The sequence below is a fragment of the Olea europaea genome, unplaced genomic scaffold, assembly GCF_002742605.1.
Source record: "Olea europaea var. sylvestris unplaced genomic scaffold, O_europaea_v1 scaffold537, whole genome shotgun sequence".
NCBI classification, from domain to species: Eukaryota; Viridiplantae; Streptophyta; class Magnoliopsida; order Lamiales; family Oleaceae; genus Olea; species Olea europaea.
This window is the reverse complement of record NW_019263695.1, coordinates 448,368-475,150: the sequence shown is the minus strand read 5'-3', so window position 1 is coordinate 475,150 and position 26,783 is coordinate 448,368. Positions and strand designations below refer to the sequence as shown.

Sequence of the window (26,783 nt, the reverse complement as noted above, 5' to 3'; positions counted from 1 at the left end):
TTTAGAACGTCAATGATTTTAAAAAATTATAAAATTTTCCATATGCTAACTTTTAAGTAGAAACTAGGAAGTACAAATTTAAGAAGGGGCATTATTAAGAATGTTCAATTTTAAGGGTATGAGTTGAAAAGTGTCAACTCATTTGAATTTAGTGTCAACTTGTCTATTATGCCCTTAAAGAAAAGCTACATTTTGAAATGATATTCTCGACATTTGATTTTTTTTTTATCAATTTTTCACGAATTTTGAGAAGTGGCTTCCATTAGAAGCTACATTAAAATAACGTTTCTCGACATTTCATATTTTAAGAATGTTCAATTTTAAGGGTATGAGTTGAAAAGTGTCAACTCATTTGAATTTAGTGTCAACTTGTCTATTATGCCCTTAAAGAAAAGCTACATTTTGAAATGATATTCTCGACATTTGATTTTTTTTATCAATTTTTCACGAATTTTGAGAAGTGGCTTCCATTAGAAGCTACATTAAAATAACGTTTCTCGACATTTCATATGTCATTCTCGACATTTGAACACCGTTTCATTTGTTTAGAATGACATTTCATTTTGAACATGATATTTTTCTATATTTAAAAATGTCGTTCTCGACATTTCTGAATCAATGAAAAACATAGCTTTTATTGTGATTTGACATATATACTTTTTGAAATAAATATGGCAGAGTATGTGTCAAAATTTTATTGGCCAATAACAATATTGCAAAAATGTTCATTTTTTTGTCGTAGTGTGAAATTATAAATTGTTAATAAGGATATTTTGGTCTAAATTCTTCAAAATTAGACATTTTTGCAATGATGGACATTTTTGCAAATGACTAGGTAAAATGGACATTTTGTGAAATTTCCTCGTACAAAAATTTCCTAAAAATTGGAAGACTTCCACAAAGTGATAGGAAAATAAAGTTTGCGATCTTTCCTATAATATTTATCTTTCACCTTTGCTTGTACGAACTCCAGAGGTATTGTAAAAAAATAATGCTTAGTGTATCTGTCCCCCATGACAGTTTTTGTCTAAATCTTTTGTAAAAAATCTTAAAAAGACTTGTTTGCTCCTTCTACTTTTAAAATAAATACAAAAAAATGTGATTAAATATGTGCCCCTTATGTTAAGCACTGTACTAGAAAGTTTGAGATCAAGAAAGCAATGATTTTTTTATTTTTTTGGAAATAAAAAGATGGCTTCACTTCAAGCATGCTCCATATAGTAATTGATTTTACCGTCAAAGTGAAAATTATTTATTACCATGGTGGGGGCGGGGGGGGGTTTAGAAGGCAAATTTAATTCATTACAAGCACTTCGATGTAGGTGCAACCATTAACTGATGCTTGCTTTGTAGCACTTATGGGACATGAATGAAAAAAGGTTCATAAAACCTGCTTCACGATCACCTTCCCCTCCATGGTAGACAGCGGCGAATCCAGGATCAAAGTTCAACTAGGGCGGAGGTCGACCATTGACCGTCAAAAATTGTAATAGTCCGATTGTTTATGAAAATTTGGTTACATAATATTAAAAGTTATTTAATATATATGAAAATGAACTAAAACGTCTTCTCAATTAAAAAAATACCATGTATTGAATTGAGCAGCCAACATCTTCTCAATTAAATTTTTTCCCTTATTCTAATTTTCTAAACATAAATTCTTAAGTCAATAATCACAAGATTCATAACATAAATTCCTTATCATAAATCACGATTTGCAAACATAATTTCGTAAACATAAATTCCCATATCAATAATCATAACTCATAAATCGTAAATTACTTATCATAAACCACAATTCACAAACATAATTTTGTAAACATAAATTCCCGACACAATAAGTCAATAATCATAACATAATTAACAATTAAACATTCATCACTCAACATCGATAACTCAAGTAGCCAACGAAATTAAACAAAAAAAAAAAAAAAGATGAAGAGAGGGAGAAAGAGTCACTAGTCAGCAGACTCAGACTCGGACTCGGCTCGACAGTCCACAACAGAAGTTGCAAAACACATCCTCTCCAATCTCCTATGTGCAGCATAATAGATGAAATGAGCATCCTTCATATTAAATTATTAATTATAACTATCTCCCCCCCTTTTTTTGTATTTTTTTTTTTTTTTTTTTTTTTTTTTTTTTTTTTGTGCTGAAAACTTAACTTTCATACTGTGAGTCAAATGCATTTGTTTACATTTTTACTGTTATTAATTTCTGTTCTTTTTTGTTTTTCGGTTAAATTTTTGGGTAAATTGTTTCAAGATTCGTTACCTTTTTGGAGCATTGAATTTTTATTATGGAGGAAATTGGGGTTTCTTCTACATTGATTACAGTGTAATCATATTGGTTCTTCGCAGAGCGTTAAAAATCTCTGTGGCGGCTGAGAAAGATTGTACTGAAGGGGAAGATAAAGAAGGAACTGGGTTTCATCAATCTTACTGGAAAATCATATTCTTTTACTTCAATTTTGGGTGTGTTTTCTCTTTTATCAAAAAGTTATGATTTTTAACATTGGTTCTCTGTGATTGTGTGTAGTGTGTGTCTCTTTGCTTTACGTATCCATTATTTAGTCCATAAATATATCATATAATCCAACGATTTCTTCCCAAAGTGCACATATCGAACATGAACAACAAACAAACGATTTTTCTTTCTTTTTCATGATACGCTGTTCGAAAAAAAAAATTTTGACCCCACAGTTCAGATGGTCTGGGTCCGCCCCTGCTCCTATGTGCAGCATAATAGATGAAATGAGCATCCTTCATATTAAATTATTAATTATAACTATCTAATTCTAGTAAATTGCACAAAAAATGAATCAAAATTTTTAGACAGATCACAGATTCACAGATGGAATACTATCATACAGTTTAGTGTTGATTATTGTAAAATTCAAATTCGGCGATTAACATAAATTTTCACTGTGTGTAAGTGTGTTGATTAGATGTCTAATAACACTATATCTTACGTGATTTTTTTGAAACCAGAGATTCCGAAATTGCGTCAAATGTCTAATGAATCTGTGCCGCCTAGAGCCTACCTGCCTTGCCTCTTCTTCGACTTTGAAGGGAAATTTGAATTATAGATTGGAGACGAAGTGTCGGGTGCGCCATGTGGATTGGAGAGTGGAGAAGGAAGGAAAAGGGTTTGACTTTCTTTCACGATTTGGGAATTAGGGGAATTTGGATTCTTTGTTGGCTGCCTTTGCAAAAAAATGGTTTCAACAAGTATAGTTTGGGCCAATTCTAATTTCATATGAGAATTGGACATTTAGGGCCCAATGGCCAACAATTACCTCATTCGCTTCAAGCTTTAGTAATTCAGCCCAATTGTCCAGACCTAAAAGAAGAAGAGACGGGTCGTCTTCTCTTTCTGTTTGTTATCTTCCTCCCCGTTCCGGCAAGCTCTGCAATTTGCTAATCCTACCCGATGATTTTGAAGATTTCGGAGGAACCAGCACGCGCGGCCACGCCCCCACGTCGGGTGCTGGCTCCGCGCCTGATAGTAGATGAGAAAGTTTTCAACAATTTTCAACTTCAATATGATCAATCAACTTAATCTAACAAATGTGGATAATAAGTGACAAATATCATAAACATTAAAGTGCACGAGAATACGGCATTTATGTCCAATAAATACTTGTATTGTTTGATTTATACACTAATTAACTACAACTTATTCATTTCTATTCAAATTTTCAAACTCTCCTCTAACCTCAAACATAACAGTTTAGAAAATAATTATGCTCTTGAGGGAATTGTAAATTAATTAATCTTGGAAAATGCTTCATCCTATTCCCCACCACCACCTCCTCCTCCTCCATGTACCATACCCAAGTTTGAGAGCACATGAATTAAATTAACACTCCAGTTACTTTTCTCCAAACATTTCGAGGAACCACAAATATTATTCACTTATCCGACACACTTTCCCTGCATTCCCTACTCAAAGAAAAAAAGTCATACACTTGACTAGGACCTTTTTCTCCTGCAATTCATATGCTTCACCTGGATATTTTAGCTAGGCAAGTTATACACTTGACAGGGATGTTTATTCAGACCTCCAAGCACTCACAACATGGAGGCATCATGTTAGTTTTGTGAGTGACATAACCGTCAAATCTTGGAGGTAATTGCCATATTTTGCTCCCATCAAGCAACATGTGTCCCATATAACAATCCAATTCATCTATAAATAGGTATCTTCGTACAATATAAAGGGGCTTATGGAATTCTCTACCTATACACTAGATACCTACTCTCTACGCACACAATTTGTAAACATAATATTCATATATATCTCATCGAAATCATCCGGTACACTGATTTCGTGATTAACATCAATGTACATGTCTGTTAAATTGTACTACATAACCCAATAGACAAAATTTTAAATTCTTCATGTTTATAATATTTCCCTAACCTACATTACCAAACACGTAGAGAAAGTGAAGTATAGATAGAAACAAATGGGGATTTAAGCTGCCAAAACTAGAGCTATCAACTAACTGATAAAAACTGAAAAGAGAGAAAAACACACACACACACACACACACAACTTAAACACAAGAGAAAGTTAGGCCAATAAATATAGCACAACTTATCCACTAAAAATTTGCCAATTTGGCATTCTCTTGTCATTTAATTATTTGTTTTTCAATTTTTTATATGTTGCTTGTTTTGAGAACTTCAATGCAGTAACAAGTTAGAAACCTCAAGAATCTATCTACATTTGGCTCCAATTCCATCTTATCTTAAATTTTATTTATAATTAAATAGTATATGTGGCTATTAGTCACCTTTTTACTCTATGAGATGCCACATTTTTTCATCCATTGCATTCTCCTTAGGCATTAGCCATTGTTTATATCCAAAAGCATCACATTCCCACATCATATTGTAATTATATAAATAAAATTATGATGACAGAATTTCATTTGTTTATAAGGCTCCATATCAATTAGGACAATTATAGAAAAACTTGATTGTCAAGCGTTTATATGAGTCATGCATAGCTCCAATAAATGTTGACATTTTTCATGGTTGGAAATCCTATGCTGCCATTGTAATACTGGGAAAATGTTCGAATTTTGGAAGTTTAAATCTGTTGGATTAAGACATTTTTCTTCTTTATGTAACCAGTCCATATGTGAAGAATCAACATCTTTTTCATTTTAGTAAAATTCGTTAAGTTGGACATTACAAAACTAGATACGAGTGACAAAGAGGACGCAACGAAATCTTTATCCATTGTCGTGTTTAATTATGTCTAATTCAGTTTACGTAACATTACCTTTTATTTTGTGAATCCATGAAAATATTTACTCAAAATCAATTTAGGTTAGTTTCTTGCACACATATTCCTATAATAATAATCATAAATGCGAGCACACAAGCACAAGTAACAATACGTGTTAATTTTGTTTTATTGGTTGACTTTGTGTTAATCATCTTTAATAACAAAATAAAAATAAAAAATGACTAAAAAATGATCGAAGAGTTTAGAATATTGGAGACATTTTAATCCAGTTAATAGATGGAAGTTGTTTTCACTTTTGAGATGAGAAAGGCTACTCAGCATGATGGATGACTACCATTACGTTATCCACCGTAGAATTTTAAGCATTTTGCAATCATAGCGCCTCCACAAAAATATAAAAATAAAAAATAATCCAAACATTTATTATTATTATTATTGCATTACTCGCTTGGTTAAAAAGTAATTGTTCGCAACAATATTGACTTGGAATAATGAAAACTCGTTATGTATAAAATAATCTTCTAGTGTCTTGTGCTTCAATATTATGAATAAAAGCAATGAAATAATATCCATCAAAGAATGTCAAAGGAGAAATGATTAATCAAAATATAATAATTTCATCTAGAAAAGATTGAACTCCCCCAAAAAATCATGAAGTTATCTGAGTAAACTTTTAGGTATTGTTGTAATGGGAGAATCGATCTCTCAAGTACACTACCTAGTTTATGTTAAACAACAGTAACAAAACACATTAATCAGTTGGCATATGTCGATATTGCAGTCAGTCAATCATCACTGAAAATGCACTTGACCCATTTTTCTTGTCGTTTTCCAAGTAACTATTTGATGAATTTTAGGTGGCTTCCATTTAGTTGACATGCACTAAACATGATAGTTTGGAGAATTGTTCGATTTTAGAGACGACAAAAAAATTCATTCAACCTTATCCTGATACTTGCTAGGCCTCACCCTAAATGGGATGAGGATTACCAGCCTAATCGTGTTAAAGTGACATGGACAGGCGCGGAGATCATTGCCCCGAAGCGTGTATAAAACGGGTAAGAGAAACATAGTCCCTGCCCCCCGTTACCCGCTTCGTTTAAAGTTAACTTCAAATTTATGTCTTTTATCAAACAAAAGTAAAAAAAATTATCATTATTTTTAAAGAAAACATAAGTTGTTATTAATAAATTGGGAAAAAAGTAATAATATTTAGTAACTAAAGACATAAAAAATAAAAGCAAAAAATAAAAAAAATAAAAATAAATGAGTTGATAAATGGGGTAGGGGACCTGTCCCGCCCGATCCTGCCTCAAACCCGTCCCGCATTAATCGGGTATGAGGATGGAACAAAGAGACAAAAAAATCCGATGGGACGAAGGGAATGATTGACTCGTTCCATACCCGTCCCATTCCCATCCCTATTTGATTTTAATTATTTGAGAATCACTTCTCTCTCACACTCGTTTAACACATTTAAAATTTTTTTTTTTCATATTTCTTCATTATTTAATTCAAATTTTTAACCACAAATTGAAATATATATATTTCATATAATCACCTTTCAAAAAATCCTTTTCAAACAAGTGGATAAATACAAAGGATAAACAAGAACTCAACTTCCATTTATCAAAATGATTTATAAATATTAAATATAAATAGTAAGAGAAGTAATGATGGATTTCACAAAATGTGTGAATAATAATGAGCATTAATTATGAATGTTAATATAAAATTAATTTTTGATTTTGACTAAATTTATAAATAAATGTGTATCCAATCCCATGAGCCATCAAACTTCAAAAATTATAGAATCGTTTATGCACAATTCCTATTCAACACTAATTTTAGAATTCGTGTATGCACATTTCCTATTCAATTTATCAATCAAGCTTTTTGATAATCAAATCACCTTCTTTAGCTAAACATACGAAACAAAGTAAAATGGAAAAAAGAGTGCTCATCTCATAAATATCTAATTGCTTCTTTATTATTAGAAATTGAATGTGACCGGAATTCTTTATTGAAGATAATTGAGAGTTCTAATTAAAGTATATATTAAGAAGAATTCTGTTTGAAATGTTATTATGAAATTCTATTGAAGTTTACTCAACGAATTCTAATTGAAATCTTATTTGGAAGTCCATTGGGAGTAGAAATTTGTGTTGGATTTGACGAGGACATTAGGATGAATAAAATCAATGTTTTGGAGTAAAGGACCCGAAAGAGTGTTGTGGCTCCAACATCGTGGCACCGCTGATTTGTATGTCAAATATGATGAATAACTCTTGGGATTGATTTTGTTGTGTCCTTTGTGTTGGAAAAATGAGTAAATAGGTCACTTTTGACATAAGTTTGAGTGGGACCCATTGGTCCGATTTGAAAGATCAAAGTTGATCTGTGTTCTCCTCCGTGAGAACATCGAAACCATATATTTACTTGCCAAAATTGATTAATGGATGAATGGGAAATTAGAGTTCAAAGTTGGCCATTAGAAGATGATTTATGTGGAAAAAGTGACATTTGTCCCACATAGGAAAATGAAGAAAGCATGAACCACTTTATATATGCCTACACTTTGGAATGGTGTAATTATGTGTAGCATAAAAGCTCTCTCCACGTGCGCACCCAGGGGGGTGCAAATCTCGGACCGAAATAGCTTTCGGACCTTGAACTTGGGTGCGGGCAATTTTTTTTGCTTTCTTCAATGACTTTTGAGTTTCTGAAACTGCAAAAACTCCAATAGACTTCCAATGGTCACAGTGTTAATGGGCAGTAACTCCAATGGACTCCCAATGGTCACAATGTTAATGGGCAGTAGACCTATAAAAAAGCTCATTCTCCAGCAATCTAACACACTCGAAAATCTCACATACATTCCTGCATACACAGTTTCTTCTTTTCTACATTCTTTGTCCAGTAAGATCTTGTTCTTGTGGTGATATTGTTCGGATACTATATCAGTTCGCCAGAGTAGTATCTGCGGTGCTCAGATTCTACTATATACCGTTGTATCCTGGGAAACAGACGCTCGAATTAAAACTCTAGCATGTATGGTGAGAGGGCGGATCTGTTTTAAGGATACCGTATTTATACAGGTCTCAGGTTAAAAGTTTATATGAAGTTATAAGCACGTCGTTAATTTTTTTTGTTCTCTGAAATTTCTGTTAATTTTCAGCTTTCCCGTTTAGATTTATTAAATTAACGTGTTTTACATAACTTAATATAATTTAGTTCTAAATTAGATTAATATATTGTGATTTATGATAATTTAGTTTATTGTGTAATTAATTAATATTATAAACCAGTATGAGAAAACCCGGTATCAATCCACCAACATAATTTCCAACAAACTTAAAACGGATTCTATACACATTGGTAGTAAATAAATTGTTTATTTTATTTTATTGAAATAAACAAGTTGTTTATTAAAAACTAATATTTGTTTCATTTTCAGAAATGGCTACCGAACCAACCAACATGGATGTGACCCAAACTGCTCCTGTTGGAAATCAGGCTGTGGGCTCTATTGTCGTTCAAGGGCCAAGTTTCATTATGGCACAGACTGTGGCAAAGTTACCAAGTCATGTTGTGAGTCAAATTATGGCTCCAACTGTGCTGATTAATTATGGAGAAAAATCGGAGAAATTCAATGGCTTGAATTTCAAGAGGTGGCAGCAGAAAATGCTATTTTATCTGACCACCTTGAATCTTGCGAGATTCTTCATTGAGACTGCTCCAAAACTCAATGAGGGTGAAGGAGATGTGCAAGCAGTTAGTGCATTTGATGCGTGGAAGCATTCGGACTTCTTGTGTCGAAACTATATTATGAACAGTTTAGCAAATTCGCTGTACAATGTGTATAGTACTATGAAAACTCCTAAGGAGTTGTGGGAGTCTTTGGACCGAAAATATAAAACTGAGGATGCCGGAGCTAAAAAGTTCATTGTCGGCAGGTTCCTAGATTATAAGATGGTGGACTCCAAAATAGTTATCAGTCAAGTGCAAGAACTCCAAGTGATTCTTCACGAGATTCATGCCGAAGGGATGAGTTTGAGTGAAACTTTTCAAGTGGCTGCAATTATTGAAAAATTGCCCCCCGCGTGGAAAGATTTCAAGGATTATCTGAAACACAAACGAAAGGAAATGAACATTGAAGAACTAATTGTTAATTTCGAATTGAAGAAGACAATAAAAGTTTCGAAAAGAAGTGGTTCAATCCTAGTGTGGCTAAAGCCAATGTTGTGGAGCATGGTCAAAGTAGTAAGACCCACAAAAACAATTTTGGGCCATCCAGTGGCAAAGGGACAAAGTTAGGACCGAAAGATGAAATTTCTAAGAAGAAATTTCAAGGAAAATGCTTCAATTGTGACAAAGTAAACCACAAATTTTCGGAGTGTAGATTGCCAAAGAAGAAGAAGAAAGAAACAAATATGATTGACTACATGGCTCATGATGTGTCTGAAATCAATCTCGCAGCCGTAATTTCTGAAGTGAACATGGTGGGTTCAAACCCAAAAGAATGGTGGATTGACACCGGTGCTACGGGACATGTGTGCTCTAATAAAGAGTTATTTGTTGCATTCGAAGTAATTGAGAATGTGGAGAAGTTGTTCATGAAAAATTCAGCAACTTCTGTGATCAGGGGTCAAGGAAAGGTTGTTCAGAAGATGATCTCGGGAAAAGAGCTGACTCTTAACAATGTGCTGTATGTGCCAGAAATTCACAAGAACTTAGTGTCCGAGTCGCTTTTGAATAAGCATAGCTTTCGCATTGTATTTGAGTCAGACAAAGCTATTTTGTCTAAGAGCGGAATGTTTGTCGGAAAAGGTTATGTTTCCGACAGTATGTTTAAATTGAATGTAATGGTTGTTAAACCAAAAATGAATAAAGTAAACTCTTCTGCTTACTTGTTTGAGTCTTCCATCTATAGCATGGTAGACTAGGACATGTTAACTATGATACTTTACGTAGACTAGTTAACTTGAATTGTATACCCGAGTTCCACATTGATTCCAAACATAAGTGTGAAACTTGTGTTGAGGCGAAATTGACAAGGTCATCCTTTAAATCAATCGAACGAAACACAGAACCACTTGATTTAATTCACAGTGACATATGTGATTTAAAATTTGTACAAACAAGAGGCGACAACAAGTATTTCATTATTTTTGTCGGCGATAGCACTAAATACTACTATGTATATTTGCTCAAAAGTAAGGATGAAGCTATAGAGAAATTTATTCTCTATAAGAATGAAATTGAAACACTGCTCAATAAGAACGTTAAAGTGTTGAGAAGCGATCGAGGTGATGAGTATGAAACACCGTTTGCTGAATTCTGTGCGCAACACAGAATCATACATAAAACCACTGAACCTTACTCACCGCAACAAAATGGTGTTGCTGAACGTAAAAATCGTACGTTAAAGGAAATGATGAATGCAATGCTAGTAAGTTCTGGGTTACCTCAGAACATGTGAGGGAAAGCTATGTTATCAACAAATTACATTTTAAATAAGGTGCCCCGGAAGAAAATGGAAAAGACTCCTTATGAGTTGTGGAAAGGAAGAAAGTCTTTCTATAAATATTTACGAGTGTGGGGGTGTCTTGCTAAAGTGGCTGTCCCAATACCAAAGAAGGTAAAGATAGGCCCAAAAACTGTAGATTGCATTTTCATTGGCTATGCACATAATTGTAGTGCTTACCGATTTCTTGTGTATGATTCTAAAATCCCAGAGATACACAAAAACACGATAATGGAATCAAAAAAAGCTTCATTCTTTGAACAAGTATTCCCATACAAGTCTAAAGAGGAAGCAAGCTCTTCTAAACGGACATATGAGACTATGACTGAAAATAGTCAAGACCAAGAGTTAGAAGAGGAAATTGAGGTTGAACCAAGATGTAGCAAAAGGGAAAGGATAGAAAAATCTTATGGTCCTGATTTTCTGACCCATATGCTAGAAAGTGAACTTCAAAGTTATCAAGAAACTGTGAACTTATCGGAAGGACCTCAATGGAAAGATGTCATTAAAAGTTAAATAGATTTCATATTGCAAAATCATACGTGGGAGCTAGTGGATCTTCCTCTAGGAAGTAAACCACTAGGCTACAAATGAATTTTCAAAAAGAAAATAAAAGCAGATGGAGTTATCGAAAAGTACAAGATCAGGTTAGTAATAAAAGGTTACAGACAACGCGAAGGCCTTGATTACTTTGATACATATTCTCCAGTGATAAGAATAACATCTATTAGGATCATACTTGCGATCGCCGCTCTGTGAATTCTTGAAGTACATCAATTGGATGATAAAACTACATTTTTGAATGGAGATTTAGATGAACAAATCTATATGAAACAACCCGAGGGGGTTTCATCACCAGGATACGAAAAGAAAGTCTACAAATTGGTGAAGTCATTGTATGGCTTGAAATAAGCTCCAAAATAGTGGCACGAAAAATTTGACAATGTTATGATGGAATGTGGATTTAAAATCAACGAGTGTGACAAATGTATTTATGTTAAAGACACTGAAAATGGTTATGTCATTTTATGTCTTTACGTTGATGACATACTTATTGTTGGTAATAACGATAAAATGGTTAAATTCACTAAAAATCTGTTAAATTCGAGATTTGACATGAAAGATATGGGATTAGCTGATGTTATACTTGGAATTAAAATTTCACGAACATCAGATGGGATCATTCTAAGCCAGTCACAATATGTGGACAAAATTTTAGAAAAGTTTAGTAAGGATGATTCCGGGATAGCTAAAACACCGATAGATACAAGTTAGCATCTATCCAAAAATAAAGGTGAAAGTATCTCTCAAGTAGAATACTCGAGAATTATTAGAAGTTTGATGTACTTGATTAGTTGTACAAGACCAGACATAGCCTACACAGTTAGTAAACTGAGTAGATACACGAGTAATCCAGGAGCTGATCACTGGAAAGGAATAATAAGAGTACTGAGGTACCTTAGATATACTCGTAATTTTGGACTGCACTATACCAGATATCCAGCAGCCATTGAAGGATACAGTGATGCTAATTGGATATCTGATATAAAAGACTCAAGGTCCCCCAATGGATTTGTATTCACATTGGGAGGTACTGCCATATCGTGGAAATCCTATAAGTAAACGGTTAAAAGCTATAGGCATCAGCAGAAAGGAAAGCAAAGGTAGCTAGATCTACGATGGAATATGAGTTTATAGCTCTAGATAAATGCGGTGAAGAGGCCGAATGGTTGCGCAACTTTTTAGAGGATATTTCAAGATGGTCAAAACTTGTGCCAGCAATTTACATATATTGTGACAGTCAATCAGCAATAGGAAGGGCACAGAGTAACATGTACAATGGTAAGTCTAGACATATACGTCATAGACACAATACCATAAGACAACTACTCTCAACTGTAGTTATCACTATTGACTATGTAAGATCAAAAGATAACATTGCGGATCCGCAAACCAAATGGTTAAATAGAGAGTTGGTTGGAAAATCATCAAGAGGAATGAGACTTAAACCCTAGGACGGATAAGTCAATACAAAGGAAACCCAACCTAGTTGAGTGAAGATCCCAAGATCTAGGTTCAAAGGGACAACCTAATTGTAAAGACTTGATTGAATCACTATGGGGGATGTTACCTCATGTCTATTCCTATGATGTAACAGTGATGCCGCAAGGATGAAGGATAAGCAGTAGGCTTTTAATGGTTCTTATGCATCGTAAATCGAGTCAAGTAATGCGGGTTACTTGTAATAAAAAATCACCTACGTGAGAAAAAAATGGGGCCGCTTCTAAGAGAATTGTGTAAGGCTCAATTCTTAGAAACTCTCACAGAACCAGGCGTATGTTAATGGCCAAAACGAACATAATAATGAGAACTGAATTGTGTTAAGAAGAATCCTGTGTGGAGTATATCATCGTTTACACAAACGACAGAACAGTTCAAGGACAATGTGTCTACTGATCAGTTAGCAAAGTAAATATACTTTCATAAGGGAAGGTTCAAAGGGTAATACCTACCTATCCTATGTAGGTTTCAACCGTTGAATTTTATCACAAAGTCTCTCGTGTCACGTTTCCGTGTCTCACCCAATTTTCATTCATGTGGGGGATTGTTTAAAAAATGAGTAAATGGGTCACTTTTGGCATAAGTTTGAGTGGGACCTGTTGGTCCGATTTGAAAGATCAAAGTTGATCTATGTTCTCCTCTGTGAGAGCATCGAAACCATATATTTACTTGACAAAATTGATTAACGGATGAATGAGAAATTGGAGCGCAAAATTGGCCATTGGAAGATGGTTTATGTGGGAAAAGTGACATTTGTCCCACATAGGAAAATGAAGAAAGTATGAACCACTTTATATATGCCTACATTTTGGAATGGTGTAATCATGTGTAGTATAGAGGCTTTCTTCACGTGTGCACATAGGGGGGGTACAAATCTTAGATCGAAATAGCTTTCGAAACTTGAACTTGAGTACGGGCGCGACCTGCGCACACGAATGTTGACTGAACAAGGTAAAATTCGCCCCTTCGGAGAGCCCACATTTTACAATTTTTTTTTGCTTTTTCCAATGACTTTTAAGTTTCTGAAACTGCAAAAATTCCAATGGACTCCCAATGGTCACAGTGTTAATAGGCAGTAACTCCAATGGACTCCCAGTGGTCACAATATTAATGGGTAGTAGGCCTATAAAAAGGCTCATTCTCCAACAATCTAACACACTCGAAAATCTCACCTACATTCCTGCATACACAGTTTCTTCTTTTCTGCATTCCTTGTTCAGTAAGGTCTTGTTCTTGTGGTGATATTGTTCCAATACTAGATCAGTTCGCCAGAGTAGTATCTGCGGTGCTCAGATTCTACTATATACCGTTGTATCCTAGGAAACGGATGCTTAGATTAAAACTCAAGCACGTACGGTGAGAGGGCGAATCTGTTTTAAGGATACTGTGTTTACATAGTCCTCGGCTTAAAAGTTTATATGAAGTTATAAGCATGTCGTTAATTTTTTTTGTTCTCTGAATTTCTGTTAATTTTCAACTTTCCTGTTTAGATTTATTAAATTAACTACATAACTTAATATAATTTAGTTCTAAATTAGATTAATATATTGTGATTTATGATAATTTAGTTTATTGTGTAATTAACTAATATTATAAACCGGTATGAGAAAACCCTGTATCATTCCACCAACATAATTTCCAACACTTTGCCCACCTCATACATGTCTTTTAGATATACGTTACTATGTTGTTGTGATACTCTCATCATTGAAGAAGTCTACGATGTTCTATATTCAAATGAGAAGATGAAGTATCTTGTAGTGTTCGAAGATCATGGAGATTGTCTTATTTTTCTTGGTGTTTGTTTGAAGGGCAAGTGAAAATCTAACTTTAGATTTTGTAATTATTGCAAGAAAAATGAACACTTGGTAAATAATTGTTATAGGTTGCAGAGTAAATCAAATTCAATTACAAATCAACAATCAGAAATTTCAGGAAAAGTATGTATTGTAGAAAATCCTAATAGTGATGAAGAACTTTTATTTATGTCTGACTACAACTCCAAATCTGACGATGCTTGAATTTTGGATACAGCTTGCACTTTTCATATGTCACCCAACCGGGAATTATTTTTAACATATGAAGAACAAAAGGTGTTGTGATGACCGATAACAATACACCTTATCGGATAACTGATATTGATCGGGTTAGATCAAAGATGTTGGATGGAACGGTTAGAACACTTGATGCAGTGAGATATATTCCAAATCTAAGGAGAAATATTATCTCCTTAAGTACTTTTGGCTCAAAAGGGTACATGTACACCGTCGAAGGTGAAATCCTCAAGGTTATCGAAGGAGCTCGTGTTATGCTGATGGGACATAGAAAATTCCATTTATATAACTTGCAAGGTGATATATAATTTTCAAGTAATCAATATATTTTAAGAACTCTTGTGAATTTAGAGTTGGATTCTGTACCATTAGAGTCTATTTGGAGTCTTCTTTTAAGAATACATCTTAGTTGAGTTTCGAAGATATGGGTAAATCCGTATTGCCACCATTATCGATGATGTCATCATATTCAATTGCAAGAAATAGACCATTTTGGACATAAGATTTCACATAGGTATAATTCTGTTGATATTGTTGATGGTTTGAATGCGATTAAGAGTGTTGATTCTAGTTAAAATCCTTATTTTGATGCATTCAATTGTAATTCTGTTATGGAGCTTGTTTTAAGCCTTTTTGGGTGGTTAATTAAATCACTTTTGCCCCTATTTGTGGTAACAAACATGGATAATATCAAACATGGATAATATTTTCGGTCGAAATTATTGATGGAGAAGTTCGTTTGTGTTTTTTATCGAAGAGTTCAAGTTTATTCCTTACGATGGAATTTGTTTCAAGATGGAGATTTTTTTGAAGTTTTATTCATTACAGTGAAATTCATGTCAAGGTAGAGTTTTTAGAATTGGGTGTGACCCAAATTTTTTGTTGAAGATAATTAAGATTTCTAATTATAGTGCGCATTAAGAAAATTCTATTTCGAATGCTATTGTGAAATCCTACTCAAATTTACTTGACGAATTCTAATTGAAGATCTATTTGGAAGTCCACTGGGAGTAGGAATTTGTGTTAGACATGAAAAGGACATTGAGATGAAGAAAATTTAGGTTTTGGAGTAAAAAACCCAAAAGTGGGCGTTGTGGCACCAACGTCGCAGCGCTGTGGTGCCAAGGTGAATTTTGCCCTATGCCACAACGATGCCACTTCTCCGTTTCGCCTCTTGCACAATTTTTCCTTATCAACTCCGTTTCTTGCATTCTACTTCCATTACAACTATACTACGAGGGTTTGAATGTTTCTTATCTGTTCCCTATATATAGTCGGCTCTTTAAGAAGCTAGAAACAATGTAAACACATAATTTTTGTATTCTTTCCCAATATTATAATAAAATCTCCATTCTTTACAAAATTACATTGTTCTTGTGATCAATTATTTCAGATTGTGGCTTAATATTTTATTTTCCCGAATAAGAATTGATTCGGTATTATCTCTGCTTTTCAAAACATCTATCATAGAGAATTATAAAAGTTCAGTGTAACCATTTTCATTATAAATTACACATTTCAATACCCATCAAATATATGGTTCCATGAAGAATGCACAAACAAGATAGACATAAGGGGAACTTGCAATCGAAAATCAAGATTACGTGTTTACTAATTGAGTTATTTAATTGTTAATCATCACCTATTAATTAATATTTTGATTACGTAAATGTCAAATTGGATTATACATTCCTTGTTTTCAGCTTATACCGTCAAGATATCATAATCTCGATTGCAAAAAATTAACTAATCTTTTGGATTTAGCACTGACCGACAATAACAATTACAGTTACAATCCCTACACGTGTCATTTATTTAAGTTAATTAAAAATTACAAAGGAGTCAATCACACACACCCAACAAGAAAACGAAAAAAAACAAAAACGAAATGGGGGAATTACCAAGGATAACTTGACATATTTTGGCCTTAAATTTTAAAATATTCTTGATTTAATATTATTCTAGTAAACAAAAAATTCTGCTAGAGTTAAATAAAATTCAACATTTTTTAAATGATATAAATGTGAACTTATCTAAATCTTAAATTTCTAGATCAAGCAAAGCAGATAAATATTGAGGATTTAAATCTATATATCATCCATTTAAATAAAATTGTGCACATATAAAGCTCTGATTTGAAAACTAAATTTGTGTATATGTGGTGGGGCAAGTTGAAAACGATTAAGTCCTCTTTCGATTCCCATTCTTTGGTTACAAAAATGAAAAATATAACCGTTATCCATCACATCAACCACTATATTTGATTTTCTATTTCTTCTGTGGGTCCTATAACGGCTATATTTTTCATTCTCATTTTCACAAAAATGGATATCAAACGGAGTCTGAATGATGCACATATGGTTCTTTCTAACGACATAAGTTCTTAGATAAATATGATATGGATCGTTTTTCAAGTGAATCACTATCTTATAGAATAAGTTAAGGGTGAAATCCCGTATCATTTAAATATGAAAACGATAAAAATTTAAGGGTGAAATCTTGTATTAATAATCCTTGTAGATGATTTACCCTGTCAATGTGATAATGGGGTCTTTGCAACATTACCCAATGGACTTGGAATGCATTTTTATTCATTAAATAATGTAGTAGTGGCCAGACTGGTATATTGAATGATGATATTAGCAACAATGATTAGAGTTTGTTTGAGCCCCATTTTATTGTAAGAATATATTTTGGAATAGCAGATTGATATAGAATTTGTGATTTAAAAAATGAAAAATTTTGGGTTTATATATAATATTATTTTATTGAAAAATGTGTGGTTGAAAAGAAGAGAGATAAAAATATATTTTGAAAATAATAAGAACATGCAATAAATTTTTTTTATAAAAAATCTACTTCTAACCTTTTATATGAAAATTCCAAGCTCAATATACATGAATGTATCTCTATGTACAGACATGTGATACCATGGCACTTACATCGTATTAGATTGAACAAATGCATGGATAGAGAATCAAACCAACTCATACCACTAATCAGCCACACTACCACTACCACTACCACTACCACCACTACCATCACCATCCAAAACCAAACAATCACCCCATGGATCGACATAGAAGAAACATATAAGCTTGGGTTGTTTCGTATTGAGCCACCAACAACCTTTTTAGTAGCCCCTTCAACATCAAGCACAATGAAGCCAGCACAACAACCTTTTTCTTGGGATTTGCTGAGTTAGGTGATAGACCAAAGTATTTGTGCTAGTGTAATGCATTTTGGATTTCATCCGAACTGCTTTGGTATCTATTCTCCACTCTTTTCTGTTGGCTGATTTCGGGGGAAAAGATGGTGGAAAGGGGTTGGGTGGGGTGGGGTGGGGTGGGGGGCTGAATGAGACAACCTTTTTTATTTTTATTTATTTATTTATTTTTTATTTTTTGGTTCATTTATTTAGTATGGTAATTATCAATTTACCATTTTCCCTTTTAAATTTGGTCAAAATTCATGTTTCTTAGTCAACTAATGGTCTTGGACCTCTATTGCATATTTACGAAAGATTAGGGATCTCCATTGGCACAAATTGAAGATAACGACGAAGTCTGCAAAAAATAAAAGATTAGGGACTGTTACTACAATTTTCCCTTTTTATATGAAAAATAGATAATAATTAATTAATATGAGGTAAGAATGTGTTTTGAATTGATCATTATTAAAGGATTATTAATTTTTTTTCTCATTATATTACTTCTGAAAAATATGCTAGAAGTTACTGTCTCCCCCTTTTTAACGTCTATGAAAACAAGGAAAGAATAAATTGTAGCTCTATGAATTCAAGATTTCCTCCATACGTGAAAAATGAGGTAATAAAAAACTGTAAAGCAATAATGTAGTGGTTGTGACAAATAAAATCCAAGAATATTTGAATTTAATAGCTAAATCAGGATCTCACAAATAAATCCCATGATTTCAAGAAGCTACTAAGGTCTTGAATAATTATTACTTGGTACTTCTCAACATCTCTCAAGGTGCTCTACGGTTTTCGAGTAGCTGTCTTAAGTAATTATTACTTGATACTACTCAACATCTCTCGAGGTGCTCTATTGTTTCGAGTAGCTACTCGAAACTACTCGAACCTCAATACATGTCCTGCAAAAGGAAAGGTGAGGGGGTGACAGTATCTTTACCATGGTTATAATAAAATTAGATCCTTAAAATGACCTCTTTGTCCATTGGAAAAGGATTTTTATAAAAAAAAATAGTAAATGCTTTTAGAAAATTCTACTTTTCAATTAAACCATGATATTTATTTTAAACGAGTTTTCTTGTTTAATAAATATACTTTCCGTGTCGCTTCGCTCTACTTCTTTGCGTAACACTGAAGCTAGTCAATTTTTTAATTAACAATCATGAGTTTCACAGCATCAAATTGACTTATTGTTTAGATAGTTTCATGTGGGGAACAAAAAGTTGACTTTGGAAATAATTCATTGAGTGATGCTACAGTGTACACGGGATGACTTTCGAATCGATACAACACATACATGAGGATCGACATTTTTTTATTCACTTAGAATCCATGCACCTCATGTGAGGTTGCGGTCAACCTTGCGATCACTGACGCTGGTTGAATGACTTAATCCTATTTCATTTCAAATAAAATCTTTTTTCTATTTTTTTGGTCCCTTCATGTATCGATCTAAAATCATTACACGTGGATCCGAAATAGAATCTTACTACAGTTTTAAACTACGGCTATATGATTGATTTGCGAGATCACGCTATAGCTAAGTCAACTGGTCATATTATATGATATGATCTTTATAGGAAGTGGCAATACTGATTTTTAAAGTATTGTTCGAATGGCAAGTTATCTTCGTGACTTTATGAAAGGGAAATCTCATATTGTAATTACCTTTGTAAAAATATCATAAATTAAATAAATTGAATATTGGTAAATATGCACGTGTCGGAAGAGGGCATTGGTGGTATCAATCGAAATGGGCTTAACTCATATCATGTCCATCTTCTCATTTTGAATTTCATAATTGTTCGGGACAACACGTTTTTCAATGTCTCGTTACGACTCACATTCCTATCTCATTACGTACACTTGATACTCTCAGTATAAGATATGTATTCAGAACCATAACCAAAACTTTGTCACTCTATTTCTCACACTCAATTATCTTTATATTCCCAACAACTGACTTAATGGTCGGAATGTAAATAATCACTCGACAAGGAAACACATAAGTGAATGGATAGTGGCCCACATCCCTTGACTGTAATATCGTACAAATTTTGAGGTTAAACCCTCGTTTGGCCCCCATTTTGTAGAGTTGAAAATTGGTGGAATAGTATTTTTTTTGAAAAATGAGTAGTGGAAAAAGAATGAATTTTTTTTGATTTACGTGTAATATTATTTTATGAAAGATTGTGTAGTTAAAAATAGGAGATAGAAAAATATAATGTAATGTAAAAGAAATTAATGAGGACCAAACGGGGGCTTATACAGTATTTTCTAAGTCGGTAATGTAAACTTGTTTTTGGTTCTTTAATTAGAGAGATGCTTGTCGACTTGACTGACCAATAAACAGTAACTAAACATGATATTAATTGGTAATTTCATAGTCAACTAATGGAGCAATATTCATACTTACATGTCCCATCGATTCAATTGTTGCAAGTCACATGCCTGTCTAGCATTGGTTGCTTCTTCAAGATCAAGTTTTAGCCCTCCATTACTTTCCAAGCAACTACAAACAGCTAATCAATTTTATTATTAAAACCACACTTTTGTCTAATGCGTGTTTTTTCTATTGAAGATTCTCTGCTTTCTTTTTTTCAATTATTCAATGTTCTAAATGCGCTCTAATTGAACGCAGAAATTTATAGTTTAAAAATGAAAACTAGAATACGTAACAAATGAATTGACACTTACGAATGATAAACTTACAGGTTCTTTTTACCACTTCTATCGACTCATTTTATTGCATCAAAATATATAGTCTTTGTATAATTTTTAATAAAAGTCAAACTAATTCACTTACTAGTCGTACATTTTGTGAGACCCAAAATTGTTTATATTATTATAAAATAATTATAAGCAACTTACTTGGAAACTCGAAGAATTATCTTCATAATAGTGTTATCATCAATATTATTGTCTCATCCAATTAACTCCACATAAATTTAGTAGAAACGAACCAAAATCAATCCTCTATTAAGTACTATCCAATATCAACACTTACCCTTAATTTCATAATCAATTTAATCCCTAATTTTAGCATCACTATGTCCCTATATGGCTGTGTTGTAAATTCCATAATTTTTTTCCTTTTAATTATATCATCAATACAATTTATTTTTGTCATTTATTTTCTATCTAACTCAATTTCCCATTAGTAGAATCCTCTTAATTTTTATATCCACTAGTTAAATTGGAAGTCACGGAGGGGGAGGGGTCGGTCCAAAACTGCTACCAACAAAAATGTTTTACACTATAAATACATGGATCGTATGGATATAGTTAACATTGCTAGCTTCCTCCCCTACCCCAATGAAGTCCACCATATATATTTCTCTTTCTTTCTAATTCAAACTAGGCTGCTTTGTCCAGTAATCACAGTTCTTGAAAGTTCTTGAACAAATATAGATCCATTTTACAGTATAGATCAAATTAATTCAATCATGGCAGTGAATATAACCTCCATCAAAGCCTCATCAAATGGAGTTTGGGAAGGTGATAACCCTTTAGACTATGCATTTCCTTTACTTATTCTCCAAACTACCCTAATTCTCGTCCTCAGTCGCCTCCTCGCCTTCCTATTCAAACCCCTCCGACAACCTAAAGTCATTGCCGAGATAGTTGTATGTCATCTTCTTTTTGCTCGATATTGATGTCCCGTCTGATAAAAATGTTTGTTATTGATTTTCGCGTCGATGATGCAATGTTAGTAGAATATTATCAAGAAGTATTTTGATGAAAGAAAAGAAAATGAATAAATAATAAAGAACAATTTTGTCTTATTATTTCAAGATTTTTAATGATTTTATAATGTTGAATTTACTTTACAGGGTGGGATCATTCTTGGACCGTCGGCTTTTGGCCGAAACCAAGTATACATGCACAGAGTATTCCCAAAATGGAGCTCTCCAATTCTTGAATCTGTTGCAAGTATTGGCCTACTCTTCTTCCTTTTCTTGGTGGGCCTTGAACTGGATTTGAATTCCATTCGCCGGACCGGTAAACGAGCTTTTGTTATAGCGGCTGCCGGAATTTCAATGCCGTTCATCCTTGGCATCGGAATAGCTTATGTTTTCCGTAAAGCCGTGGACGGAGCAGATAAAGTTGGGTACATTCAGTACGTAGTCTTTATGGGGGTGGCTCTCTCTATTACTGCTTTCCCAGTCCTTGCTCGGATCCTGGCAGAGCTAAAACTCCTCACTACCCGCGTCGGTGAAACCGCTATGGCTGCGGCGGCTTTTAACGACGTGGCAGCTTGGATTTTACTAGCCCTCGCCATTGCTCTGGCAGGTAACGGCGGCGACGGCCCCCACAAAAGTCCACTGATTTCCATATGGGTTTTGTTATCTGGTGTTGCATTTGTTGCTTTCATGATGGTGGCTATCAAACCTGCCATGAACTGGGTTGCGCGTCGGTGTTCGCCGGAGCAAGACACAGTGGACGAGGCGTATATATGTTTAACATTGGGTGGTGTACTGGTGGCGGGTTTTGTTACTGATTTTATCGGTATACATGCCATATTTGGAGCATTTGTTTTCGGATTGACGATACCTAAAGGAGGAGACTTCGCTGAGAAATTAATCGAAAGGATTGAGGATTTCGTGACGGGATTGTTGCTTCCTCTGTATTTTGCTTCAAGTGGATTGAAAACAGACGTAGCAAAAATTAAGGGTGGCAAGGCGTGGGGATTGCTGGTGCTGGTGATAACCACTGCCTGCACCGGAAAAATTGTCGGGACATTCACGGTGGCGATGATGTGTATGATTCCGGCGAGGGAGTCTATTACGCTTGGAGTTCTGATGAATACAAAAGGGCTTGTAGAGCTAATTGTTCTCAATATTGGCAAGGAGAAAAAGGTCAGTGCAATTAACACTTTTGTTATATATTTTTTTCAGCAGAAGAATTTATTTTATATTTTTTGAAATCGTATATCTGTGGCAAGTTTTTAAATAAAGTTAAAATATAATAGAACCATGTAACAAGTAATGAAATTTGATTGGATTATGCAGAGAGAAAAATAACCCAAGGTTGACTAAAACAAGGCCTCAACAGTTACTCAGCTTTAATGGTTGAAATTCATTTTTCAAATCAATCCATTTCGGCTTTTATAATTTGAAATTTCCTGAAGTTTATAGTATTGATATGATTTTCTTCATTAAGAATTCACTTCTCGTTTTAGAGTCACTTTACGCATTTGAGTAGGATACAAGCATGTTTAGGTTCGTTTGGTGAGACTTTTGAAAATTTAAAAGTTATTTTTTGGATGAAAATTTTAAAAAGAGAAAATGTTATTTGTGAAACTAAGAAAATTCCTTTGGACATATTTTGTTAATTTTCTGAAAGTATTTTGTCTAATTAACAGAAAATTTAGATGAAATTGTCTAAAAAATAGAAGAAGTCAAATCAAAGGGACCTACAAAAATAGTTCTTCTACAAAATGTAAAACAATTAAACTACTTTGCCTGAAAATGAATGTCTAAATGGTTGACATCTACTCACATGCACGTGAATCTCGCGTGAATAAAAAAGTCCAAATTGAAAAGTGGGACCATCATTGGGAGGATCGATCACCCTCTTTGTCAACTATTTTCGATCACCTTAGCATGATTTAAAGTAAAAACAGAAACGGCACTTCTGCGAACTGGCGTAGGATGCTAGGCTTGTTTTTAGTACTTTTCATTTGAGTAAGTAATTTGTTTTCTTATGCAGGTTCTAAATGACGAGGCATTTGCTATACTAGTTCTCATGGCACTATTTACCACCTTCATTACAACCCCAACAGTTATGGCAATCTACAAGCCGGCACGCGGTTTCTCTGCCAGGGTGGACCGCCGATTGCAGTCTGCATCGGACACCACCAAAGACGAACTCCGAGTACTGGCTTGTGTCCATGGCCCTGGCAGCATTCCCTCACTCATCAACCTCATTGAGTCAACTCGGTCCACCAACAAGGCGTCCAAGCTCAAACTCTACATAATGCACCTCGTCGAGCTCACCGAACGATCCTCCTCGATCATTATGGTCCAACGTTTGAGAAAAAACGGGTTTCCTTTCATCAACCGCCTGCGTCGAAGTGGGTTCCACGACCGAGTTGCGGTGACGTTCGAAGCTTATGGGCAACTCGGACAAGTCAATGTCACTCCTACTACTGCTGTTTCACCTTTGCCGACTATGCATGAAGACATTTGCCACGTGGCAGAAGATAAATCGGTGACTATGATCATCTTGCCCTTTCACAAGCAATGGAGGAGATTCAACGATCACGAAGAAGTTGAAAATGTAGGCCATGGATGGAGAGGGGTTAATCAAAGAGTGTTGAAGGAGGCACCATGTTCAGTGGCGGTACTCTTAGACCGTGGATACGGCGGAGGAGCTCAAATGACGCCGGGTCCCACTTCCACCGCAGTGCAAAAAGTTTGCGTTATGTTCTTCGGCGGGCCAGATGATAGAGAAGCACTGGAATTGGGTGGTAGAATGGCGGAGCATCCTGCGGTGAATGTGACAGTTATAACATTTGTTCAAAAGAATGAAATGGACGACCTTGATCTCGTGCTACGTCCATCACCTAACAAGTGTCGAGAAAGCAATTACACCTTCACAACTGCAATCACAAATCCTCAAAATGAAAAGGTAAGCTTTCCTTTTTTTTCTAATAATATGATTATTTATTTAATCGATTGCATGACTCTATTTGGTTATTAAAATCAGGAGCACGACCTAACTACAGTGGCAGAATTGAAGACGAGATGGGAAGGTATGGTGGAGTTCGTAGAAAAAACAGGAAGCAATATAATTGAGCAAGTTGTAGCAATTGCGAAAAGTGGAGAATATGACCTAATTGTAGTTGGTAAAGGCCGTTGTCCTTCTACTATGGTGGCATCCCTTGCAGAGCGACATGCTGAACATCCAGAGTTAGGGCCTATAGGCGATGTGTTGGCCTCATCAGGCCAAGGGATAGCATCCTCTGTGCTCGTGATACAACAACATGATATGGCTCATTCTGAAGAGCTTCCAGTGTCAAAGATTACTCGTGAAGAAGCTGACAACAAAAAAGATGTTGAGCCATCACATTTGGTATAGGAGTTATTCCAAGATGAACTTTTACGAAATTTGAAATAAATGGAGTGTAGATAAGTGTTAATGGTGCCTATAATTGAAGCATTGTATGTTATTTCCCATCTCTCACCATGTGTTGTTAAATGTAATATAGCATTTTCTCTTTAATTGAAGAAATACAATTCCAAAATAAGGGAATAATTAAGGAGTTGAGAAGAAGTCAATATTTGTGGAAAGGATAATTAGCACAAAACATTCATACCTTTCGATGTTTTTTGTGGAAAATGTTCCTATCTTTCATTTTTTAGCGAAATACACTTTTACCTTTGCCTTTTTTTGCGCAAAACATCTTTCTGTCAACTCTCCATTAAAATGCTCCGTTAAATCAAAGGGTAATTAGCACAAAATGTCCATACCTTTCAATATTATTGTGCAAAACGTCTATACCTTTCATTTTTTGACATAATAAGCACAAAATGTCCCTACCTTTCAATGTTATTGTGCAAAACGTCCATACCTTTCATTTTTAGCATTTTTACCCCTACATTTCACCTCTCATTGCGCAAAAGGTCATTTTCATCCATTTTTTCAATAAGATGACGATTTTACACTCCTATTCAAATAAGACAAAAAGAAAAGAAAAATAATTAATTAATTGCAATCATAGTCCTAAATCTTTCAAAACATTATAAATAAATCCTAAATTCTCCACTACTGCCACTTTCACAACTCCACCAAGCCACTACTTATAGATCTATCTAGGACCACCTTTCGGCCACAACACCTATCGGACTCCACCACCACTAGCCTCGCCTCACTCTCCCCAATATCCTCCTCCATAGTATTGGTCACCAATCTGTCCGAAGCAACCACATTTATGGTGGGGGAGTCCGGTGGGCATGATGGCTGAAAGGTGGTCTTATGTGGATTTATAGTTGGCACCTTGATAGGTTGTGAAAGTGGTGATAGTTGAGAATTTATGATTTTTTTGTAATTTTTTAAAAATTTAAGGACTATGATTGCAGTTGATAATTCATCTTTTCTTTTTGTTTTATTTGAATAGGAAGGTAAAATTGTCATTTTATTGAAAAAAATGGACAAAAACGACATTTTGTGCAATGAAATGTGAAAGATAGGGATGAAAATGCTAAAAAAATGAAAGGTAGAGACGTTTTTCACAATAACATTGAAATGTATGAACTTTTTGTGCTAATTATGCTAAAAAATGAAAGGTATGGACGTTTTACACAATAATATTGAAATGTAGATGCCTTTTATACTAATTACCCTTTGATTTAACGGAGCATTTTAACGAGGAGTTGACAGAAGGACATTTTGCGCAAAAAAAGTAAAGGTGATGATGTAATCCGTCAAAAAATGAAAATTAGGGATGTTTTCCATTAAAAATATTGAAAGGTAGGGACGTTGTGTGCTAATTACCCTTTGTGGAAATTTACATACGTGGCTAACAATTTCTTTTAGAACTATGGAAAGTTGACTTACTAATTTAAGGTTTTCTAAGATTGAAATTAAAAATATTTTGTGTTGTGGGTGGATATCCTTTAACGACCATCTAAAGTTGCAGAATTAATTTATGTAAGAACAAAAT

General features: G+C 34.3%; 1 protein-coding gene and 1 long non-coding RNA gene across 3 annotated transcripts; one reads left to right on the top strand and one right to left on the bottom strand.

Moving 5' to 3' along the window:
* Positions 1–1,754: 1,754 nt before the first annotated feature.
* LOC111388949 lies at positions 1,755–3,211 on the bottom strand. The gene is made up of 2 exons (XR_002701656.1): positions 2,972–3,211; positions 1,755–2,034 (listed from the first exon to the last, which is right to left on the bottom strand). It is a non-coding gene; the product is annotated as an uncharacterized LOC111388949 (long non-coding RNA).
* An 18,187-nt stretch (positions 3,212–21,398) lies between these two features.
* LOC111388920 (cation/H(+) antiporter 20) lies at positions 21,399–25,393 on the top strand. Of its 2 annotated transcripts, none has more exons than XM_023013750.1 (4): positions 21,399–21,613; positions 21,949–22,974; positions 23,828–24,748; positions 24,827–25,393. In XM_023013750.1, the coding sequence occupies exons 1-4, from the start codon at positions 21,599–21,601 to the stop codon at positions 25,196–25,198; spliced, it is 2,334 nt and encodes a 777-aa protein (XP_022869518.1). In that variant the 5' UTR covers positions 21,399–21,598; the 3' UTR covers positions 25,199–25,393. The 2 variants fall into 2 exon arrangements, with proteins under 2 accessions (XP_022869518.1, XP_022869516.1); XM_023013748.1 differs by having other exon boundaries at positions 21,399–21,741.
* The last annotated feature ends 1,390 nt before the right edge of the window (positions 25,394–26,783 follow it).

Excerpts from the sequence above, each read along its gene's own strand:
- LOC111388920 (XM_023013748.1), top strand. The coding sequence starts at position 21,562 with ATGGCAGTGAATATAACCTCCATCAAAGCCTCATCAAATGGAGTTTGG. Across the intron at positions 21,742-21,948 it reads AAGTCATTGCCGAGATAGTT|GGTGGGATCATTCTTGGACC; the intron begins GTATGTCATCTT and ends TTTACTTTACAG. Across the intron at positions 24,749-24,826 it reads CAAATCCTCAAAATGAAAAG|GAGCACGACCTAACTACAGT; the intron begins GTAAGCTTTCCT and ends TATTAAAATCAG.